Source organism: Mercurialis annua, linkage group LG2, assembly GCF_937616625.2.
Source record: "Mercurialis annua linkage group LG2, ddMerAnnu1.2, whole genome shotgun sequence".
Classification (NCBI taxonomy): Eukaryota; Viridiplantae; Streptophyta; class Magnoliopsida; order Malpighiales; family Euphorbiaceae; genus Mercurialis; species Mercurialis annua.
This window is the reverse complement of record NC_065571.1, coordinates 8,304,187-8,313,328: the sequence shown is the minus strand read 5'-3', so window position 1 is coordinate 8,313,328 and position 9,142 is coordinate 8,304,187. Positions and strand designations below refer to the sequence as shown.

The window sequence follows — 9,142 nt, the reverse complement described above, 5'->3', positions numbered from 1 at the left end:
GTATATTTAACTCTTTTTATACAATGAATTGCCCACCTTTTTAGTTCGACATTAAATTTTGCCCCCCATTGTAAATATTTCTAGCTTTGCCTCTGGGTACATTTGTTTTCTTGTATTCCTCATATTTGTCTTTAAAATATAATATAGTCAATTATTTCATTAATTTTATCAATTAACCAATATATCAAACTCATTAATGAGGATAAGAAAGAAAAACATGTGTTATTTATACTAATGTGACATTCTTTTTTTGGGACGTCAAAAAGTAGAAAAACATTGACAAACAAAATGAGGTCAATTAAGAAAAAAACAAATTGAATTTAGTTTGACTTTTTAAAGCAATGTAAAAAATTAAGTGCTTAATGTCTTCATCATCTTTAGATCGAATATTTATCCACATTAATGAAAAAAGTTCATCTAGCTTAATTTTACTCTCATCTTATTAGTTACTTGATTGATCATACCTAAGCTCCATTCTTGGACTCTACGTCACCATATATAACATCCTATAAATAGTCTAAAAAAACACCAAACGCTATCATAATTTATCACATAAATCTTAGCTCTTATCAAGAAATGGGGGCAATGTGTTCATGTTTCGGGCATTCAATCCCGAAAAGATTCGATAAAAAGGATACGTACGATCAGAAATCAAGAACGGAAAATACGTATATCAAGAAACAAAAATGTTTAGACCAGCAAGAAATGGTAAAAGATCACAAAGAGTATACTAAAACTCTAAGGGATTGTTTGTTAGCATCACCTTCATTGAACGTTAGTAACTACAAAAATAGAGAAGATGATGAATTGGTACAGCGCCGTGTAATTCTGAAGCCAAACAAGGTTTATCCTTCTTTAACATATCATCATAAACTGGATGTTTCTTCTTCAATCAGAAACACTCAAAGTAAGAAAATGAAAAAAACAGTTAGCTTTAAATTGCCGGAAGAGACTGATATTTTCATATATTATGAATAAAATATTTGGCAATTTGATCCAGTAATTTTGTAATTTTAGCTAGTAAAAGAAAATGAAGGGTCTAATTGATAAAAACATATACTACATTTTTACGATAAAATAATTGGTAATTGGAATTTGAAAAAAAAAATCACGAGATTTTATGAAAATTTGTATTGTGTTATTAATGTGTGTTTGCTATTAAAGAAAATTTTACAAAAAAGTATCTCTAAATATGTATTAATTTATCATAAAGATGAATTAAAATACAAAATTGTGTCTTATTTTTACTAATTAAATTTTTCATATTTTTAATTTATTTTTTGGGTATAATTGGCTAAAAACATGAAATTGCTGGATCAAATTGTCAAGTTATGTGAATTTAATTTTCCAAACTTACAACTTTTAATTTTCTTAGGCAATGAATAAATGTGGGAAATGATTATGCAGGTGGGATGCTTGAAAAACAGTCAAATTTGCATGTAATAGCTAGCGCATTTTGTTGTATTTTTAAATTCAAAAGTGAATGATCAGTTTAACTAATTGAGGCGTTAGTTAGTGATCATCATTAGATTAATTTTTTTAATTTAAATTAGTAACCGTTAAACTTTGATATAGGATGTAAAATAATTACAAGTCAAAAGAAGATTACTTTTCAAAAGAATGAAGATCTTTCCCAATTAGTAACTAAACTACCTATAACTAAAGAATTTAGAGGGAAACAAATTAAAGTAAGTTTTAGTCAATCAACATTGATTACAAAGTTTTGTTCCGACAAACATAACATAATCTAATGGTAGGGATATTGTAATTCCACCAGAGAATTTCTGGTTCAATTTTCCTTCCATTATTATAATAAAAAATCATTAGTTAGAAAGTTTTAATTATATTAACGCCTAACGGTGTCTAAATTTTCCCCATCTACTATTTCAATTTCAGAATTTTAATTTTGCTTAAATTAATTTTTCAACTTTTTAAAAGTATATCAAACAAATACTTTTAGCCGTTTCCTTATCAACAATGTACTACATTTTGAAAAAGTTGAACTACTAATGTAAGAAATAAAAGTTTGGATACTATAAAAAAGTTTAATATTTAAAAGAGATGTAACATACGTATTCAACTGAATATGTTCAATATTCAAAAGAGATGTAACATGCGTATTCAACTGAATATTATTAAACACTATAAACTACTCAAAATACTTCTAAATTTTTGATATCGAATGTTACAATAAAAATACGATATCGAATGTTACAATAGAAATACTAGCACACTCGAATATTATTATAATTAGATAGCTCTAATTACGTATATTTATAGAAAATAAAAAATAATAATTAATAAAAGGTGTAGAAAGCTTTTAATTTATTTAGTTTGGATTCAAGGGTATACAAAGTCACAAAAACCATTAAGTATATATAGAAAGCAAAAGGAAATTAGTAAAAGTAAAGCAACATTTTTTCCTCCTCTTTTTGTACAATATAATACTTTCTTTTTCATACTTCGAAAATATAACATAATAAGAGGGAAACATTAGGACTTTTTTTCTCATATTTTCTTTCAATGTACATACACTTTCTTTTTCTCACCAATTAAGCAAAAGAAAGTGATGCAACTATATGAAAAAATTGTAGTTTTTCTAGTAGCTCTTTAGCATGGCTTGATGCTCGGCGCTCTACTCGTAAAAACAGCTCGTCGCTTAGCCGATCGCCAATGTGGGCATCCACAAGTACTCCCGAAACACTCCGGCAGCTAGTGGCTAAAGCCCGACCCACCTCGGCTGCATCGTCCGGACAATCGACCACTAGAGGGCTGCCTCCTTTAAATACTTCGAGCTTGTTTATGAGAAATGAGCCATTGGCTTCGACCACTTCTCTGAAATCTTGTAGGCTTGGTGCATACACCGGAATATTGAAAGTGTCACGCTTTTCACTATTTATTAGACCCTGCCATTATTATTGCAACATTAGTGATAATTTATTTTATCATCATAATAGAAAACGAGAATCGGATTTAAATTTTTTCAGATCGAGTACAATGTGGGGACAATTAGAATTTGCATTCAGTTGGAACCAAACTAAACCGAACCAAGTCAATAATTTTGAAAATCGAATCAAATTTATAAGGACATGCATCTATTAAATGAACCTATCAATTTGGTCTGATTTTTCTGTTCAATTTGTTCTGAAACTTCAATAAATGTTTTGTTTAAAATTGAACAGAACTCAAAAACCAAACCTTTTATAGTATCAAACTGAAATAAACTGAATATGTTGGTTCAATTAATTCTTAGTGAACATTTATTTAACTCTACTATTACCAATTTTTCTATAGAATGATAATTTTTAGAAGAAAAGTTTTTGTTGGGTAAGTATGATATTAAAATCCAATGAGCTATTGTTTCAATTATAAAAATGAGCCCACACAAAACAAACCCACTATAAATGAAATTATTGATAGAGTGGGATACTTTCAATTTCAACTCTTATAAAATCACATGCATAAAAAACTACATATGAATGAATACCTTATCATAATTACACAGTGAATTTCTGATTAAAGTATGTTGTACTTAGTTGTCCAACATAATAATAAAAATAAAAGTTACTCTCATAATAGTTAAAATGATATTCTTATTTTATAAAAGTTTAAGAAATTTTCAAATTGGCCCACTTTGGCACAATTGGTAATGTACACATTATCAAATTAAATAGAATAATCAAATCGAAGTTAAAAGTTAAAATATTTCAGTTTATTGTTGTTTCAAATTGAAAATAAAATTTTAATTGAATAAAAAATTAATCAAATTCAACTAGTTCACTTTGATTCGATTCATACTAGTTGAGATGTTCGGATGTGTTTTCTGATTTCTATTTACCTATATTTCACTTAAATTTTTTTGGTTTAATTGAAAAAAGTATTAAATTTTAATTAGATTTGATTTAAACCGAACCTATAACCTATAAAAAATGTGTACTCCATTTTTAGCCCACCAGTTTCATTGTTATCTGATAAATAAATGATCAAATAGAATTGTAACTTTGTTGGGTAGTCGCATAGAAGGTGTTTTGCATGATTATGTTTCTGCTTCACAAAATTTTATCAACATATATGTCCTACCAACTTGGGAACATTTAATTATGCTGCCGAAACAGGGGATCAACTTAATGGATGGCTAGATTTCAGTGATGGGAAGACATCAAACGGTTGAGTTTTAGTTTGACTAGGATTAGTAATGACCAATGACATTTCATAATGAGGCCTTATTATTCGAGAACTATACTAGTCTATGTATATAATTAGGTCAAAGGGTAGTTTCATCCCTCAATTTAATAAAGTAGTAAAAAAATTTCAAATTTATTATTTTAACAAAAAATTTACTATTTGTTAATTTTATATCATTTTACAAGTTTAAATTGATAAAGATTATAAACTTTTCTTAATCATAAATTGTAAACTTTGACATTTTTATCTTTTGTCTTAAATTAGAAGATTAGAATAATTTTTTATCGAAATAAATTGAGTTTTTTTTAGCTAAATTAACTTTCAAAAATAAAAATTCAAAAGTGAGCAATTGAACTAGTAAATTCAGTTTTTGTTATTTTATTACGATTTGCACTAAAATTTAACTGAATTTATTATGTTCAAATCAACACGAACCAAACAAGTTAAAAATTTATAATATTAAACTAAACCAAAAATGTCCCTATATTTGATTCATATATCTAATTTTGTTTTGAGAGGTTCATATATTTGGTTTGGTTAGATATAATCATACAATTTTCTACATGTTGATTTGCTTTTGCTTTATGGTCTGCCAAATGGGAAATAGTACTGTACAATTACTCACTCTCAAAATAAGAACAATTTAAAATAAATCAATGTATAGGATAATAAATGATGATGAATTAAATTACCTCTTGCACAAGATCGTCCCAAGCATCCTGATAGTGGGTCCCAAACAAAAGGCCTGCCCCACCTTGGTCTGTGGGGTCCGGCGAAGTTCGACCCAAGCAGACAAGAAACATGGACCCACCTCTCTTGATTTCTTGTGATCTTGCCCTGAGAAATGCTGCCAGGTCACACTGAAACTGAGTCTTGTATGCACTCGCTGTTGACTCAGTTGCGCCATGGATGAACACTTTTCCTTTGTTATATGCACTCGATCTCTTCTCTATCACGCTTTCTGGTACCTATAATACATCTCAACTTGATCATAAATGCATAAAAGTGAATCATTGTTTTATTTTAAATCGAATAAAGAATCAACTCGGTTTTTAAACTTGTAGCTTAAAGTCAAGTAACTCACTCTCAGCTATTTAATCAATTAAGGACTATACGTTTTATTTTTATATTAATTAAGGATAAAACTATATATTATGAAATACAGAGAAACCGAAATGATCTAAATTTATCGTTATTTGCAGGGACGAGAATGAATTATTTGACCTCAAATCATAAATTGAGAGACCAAAATAATCCTTTACTCATATTAAATCTGATAAATTTACTTTTACTTATAAATCTTCAGCAGCTAGTTAATTTATAATACTTTCATTATTTAAAAAAATTTAATGTTTTATATATTAGTATAATAATTTTGAAACTGTTGCTAAGCTAGTATTATTATTTAGGTAGTCAAGAAGTATCAATCTTGAAAATATAAGAGTTTCAGATAACTTGAAAGTAGGTCAAACCAAAAATGGCTTAAAACAAAAACATATGCTTCAATTGACATAACTTCAAATTTAAAGTTACTTTATAAACAAATTTTTACACCCATCAGCAATTTATTTATCCAAATTGGTCTCCATAATAAGGCCGGCACATCTAAGCAATTAAATCTGTGTTTTGACTCTAACTTGCAATATTATATTCACCTATACAATTTAACAGCAATTTACTGTTTTTATACATATATGTACATTATTTTTCTTCTACGCTACCCATAAATTATCTCATTGTGCAATAAATTTCTTGCATAAAGAAGTGGATTTTATTTTAAAAATTAGATCATTTTTAAATAATAAATTATGAAACCTAGCAATCTATAAATATTTATTAAATACTGCATGAAATTAAGAAACTCGTATATACAACGTTGGCTACATATATGAGGCAAAGATTAAGGTAAAACAAAGTTAAAAACACTAATTACCTGAGATAGCCAATGCAAGGAAAATGCAGAATGAAATACATCAATCGATCTTGACGGGAAAAGTCTCCGATAAAAAGATCCCGGAACTCCGGCCGCAAAATAGTTCCGGTGACCACTAGCAGCTAGACACTCTTCCATGCTTCCTCCATAATTAGCCAGAGGTGGAAGGCCTTGAAAGAGAGTGTTGAAGTCATTGCTCGAAAGATCGGAGAAAAAAGCCGAAAACTCGGGCGGGTCTAGTCCGGACGACTCGTATCGCTTGATCATGTGCTTGATGATCACATCAACGATGTAGATTGTGTTGTTTCCAGATGAACATCCTAAGTCCACAACCTGAAACGGAACTTCGTGAGTCCACGAGTTGAGTTGCACCTTATCTAGGGTTTCTTCAAGAAGATGAAGCATGGATCGAGCATGTATTGCCTGCATTATAGATACTTCAATTAGGGTTCACGCACAAAGTTTTTAAAAATAACAAATAATTTATGACTGTCAAATTTGTAACAATTCTTTTTATATAAATTACTACGGAATTGTGATAGAAAATGATGCCATAAAATTTTGTGACAATATTTTCCTTCACAAATTAACAGTTCTAGTTAATGGATCTAAAATATCAAGAGAACCATAATGTCTTAAAATAATAATTAAAAAAAATAATGTTAACTTAATTTACAGGGAACGATAATACGACTACACGAAAAGAAGAAAAACACATGATATATAAATTAAAAAGGTAAAAATTAACCTGAGCTTGTGAGTTATTAGCATAGCTAGACTCTCCTTTACCACCTTTCATGGAAAGCAATTTCTCAAGTTTCAAATTAGACACAACAACGTTGTCTCTTGAAGGAACCATAGCTTTAGTTTTATTTTATGTGTTAGAATGAGAAAAATGTAATGCAAGTTTATAGTTGGAGAAAGGACAATGGGTAGAGGGTTGAATTTATAGTTAAAAAACAGGAGTAGGTTATGTTTGTAATCTTCTTTATTAGGGTAATTATATTAAAAGTTTGTTATAATTAAATTTTAATTGAAGTAATTTGTTAACGCAAATTGAGACTAAATCCACACATGCAACAACAAATTAAAAAAAAGTAGTATATAATAATTAGGCTGGATTAATTATCGCCGGAATTATAAATTTGCCCACTCTATTTATGCTACATACTATAGTAAAGTAGTCTTAATTTGTACTGAATTTGCATAGAATTAAGTATTTTATTGCTAAAAATATATAGTTCCGGTTCAGTTCCGGCCAGTTAAAAAAATTAAATATAATTTTTAATGAAATATTTAGTCTAACATAAAAATGAATAAATATAATTTAAATAATAAATTAGTATTGTTCAACTAATAAAGATAATCTATATGGGTAATGATTGATAATATTAATGATTTAGAGCTATAAGGTAGATATTTGATTAATATATAAATTAAAGTAATAAATGAATTAATATATATTTAGAGCTAATTAGGAAATAGAAAACAGAAGATAAATATTTGATTAACATATAAAAGGAAAAATAAATTAAAATTTATTAACTAATTATAGATATGATTGATAATATTACTGATTAAATCTAATAAAAAAAGACAAACAAATTAATATATAAAAGGACGAAGAAATTTAATAACTAAAGATATATATGGTATGATATATTTAAAATAAATAAATATATATATATATTTATAATTAATAGGTGTAATAATCTTTAGGAGAGATTCTTAGATAGATTCAGTCTATCACGTCATTCGTAGACTAACCTATAATATAATGACACATCATTAAAATGATGGCAATTTTGTAAATTCGTTTATTATTTATTTGCACATTTGAATAGTAAAATTACAAGATTGCCATTAATTTAATAATGTGTCATTATGTGATAGGATTAGTTCACGAATGACGTGATGGACTGATTCTACCTAAGAATTTCTCTAATTTTTAGAAAATAATTAACATCCTCCTCCTAATATTAGGTTAAATATTATTTTCATCTAAAATTTTGATAACTCATTACTGCTCGTTAAATAACTGAACTCTCATTATATAAGGAGGATCTTAGTTAAATGAAACTAAAATATCATAAAAACCCATAAATTTTAAAAACTTATAGAAAATACAGAAATTTTAACCTACCTAATCTTTGGGGAAGTGTAGTAAGAAAATTAAATCAAAAAAAAAATATAGAGATGAGCAGAAAATTAAATTAGAATTAAAACGGTAGAAATTAATTAACCTGAGCTTGTGAGTTATTGGCATAGCTAGATTCTCCCTTGCCACCTTTCATAGAAAGCAATTTTTCAAGTTTTAAATTAGACACAGCAACATTGTCTCCTGAAGGAGCCATAGACAATTTGTTTAATAATTATGTGTTAGAATTTGAGAAAAAATGTAAAGAAAATATAGTTGAAGAGAGTGGGTAGGGCTGAATTTATAGTAAAAAGGAGTAGGTTGTGTTTGTAATTTTGTTAGGATAATAATTATAATAAAGTTTGTTAGTAATAAAATCTTAAATAAAGTAATCAAATTTCATAATTAGGATGATGAAGTGTAGATTAAATCCACACATATGGGGCCTAACATGCAACAACAAAAACAGAAAACAAAAAAGTATATATGAATTAGGCTTGATTACCGCCGGAATTATAAATTTGCCGACTCTATATGCTTACTTGTGGAGTATAGTCTTAATTTGTTGTTTCTAAAGATTTAATTAAAGGATTAATTAAGTAGTTCTAGACATTAATCTTACTTTGACACTCTAAATATATCCGAAACTGAATTTATAGCCTACAATTAAGCTAAGTCTAGAAATATATAGTTAGTGTTATCTTTATAACTATATATAAATACTAGAAAAAAGTAGAACAAGAAGATAAGTGAAAATGAAATTATGGGGTAATTAAGTACTAACTACTACGTGATTAAACATGATAAGTATTAATTAATTATTATTCTAAACTTAATTTATATCTATAACTTTCATTACAGATTAAAAGATGTTAAGATTTTGTATA

The 9,142-nt window shown here is 27.7% G+C and overlaps 1 protein-coding gene across 2 annotated transcripts; it reads right to left on the bottom strand.

Moving 5' to 3' along the window:
* Positions 1 to 2,339: 2,339 nt before the first annotated feature.
* On the bottom strand, positions 2,340 to 8,501 carry LOC126669449 (indole-3-acetate O-methyltransferase 1). Of its 2 annotated transcripts, none has more exons than XM_050362916.2 (4): positions 8,362 to 8,501; positions 6,119 to 6,541; positions 4,878 to 5,153; positions 2,340 to 2,906 (listed from the first exon to the last, which is right to left on the bottom strand). In XM_050362916.2, exons 1-4 carry the CDS (start codon positions 8,470 to 8,472, stop codon positions 2,553 to 2,555), a joined length of 1,164 nt encoding a protein of 387 aa, XP_050218873.1. In that variant the 5' UTR covers positions 8,473 to 8,501; the 3' UTR covers positions 2,340 to 2,552. The 2 variants fall into 2 exon arrangements, with proteins under 2 accessions (XP_050218873.1, XP_050218871.1); XM_050362914.2 differs by lacking the exon at positions 8,362 to 8,501 and adding an exon at positions 6,867 to 7,042.
* Between the last annotated feature and the right edge of the window lie 641 nt (positions 8,502 to 9,142).

What these genes read in the sequence shown, in the direction of transcription:
- LOC126669449 (XM_050362916.2), bottom strand. Translation starts at nt 8,472, where the DNA reads ATGGCTCCTTCAGGAGACAATGTTGCTGTGTCTAATTTAAAACTTGAA. An exon ending in CCTTGCATTGGCTATCTCAG is followed by an intron (nt 5,154 to 6,118) that starts GTAATTAGTGTT and finishes GATGTATTATAG; the next exon opens with GTACCAGAAAGCGTGATAGA. An exon ending in GGGACGATCTTGTGCAAGAG is followed by an intron (nt 2,907 to 4,877) that starts GTAATTTAATTC and finishes TAATAATGGCAG; the next exon opens with GGTCTAATAAATAGTGAAAA.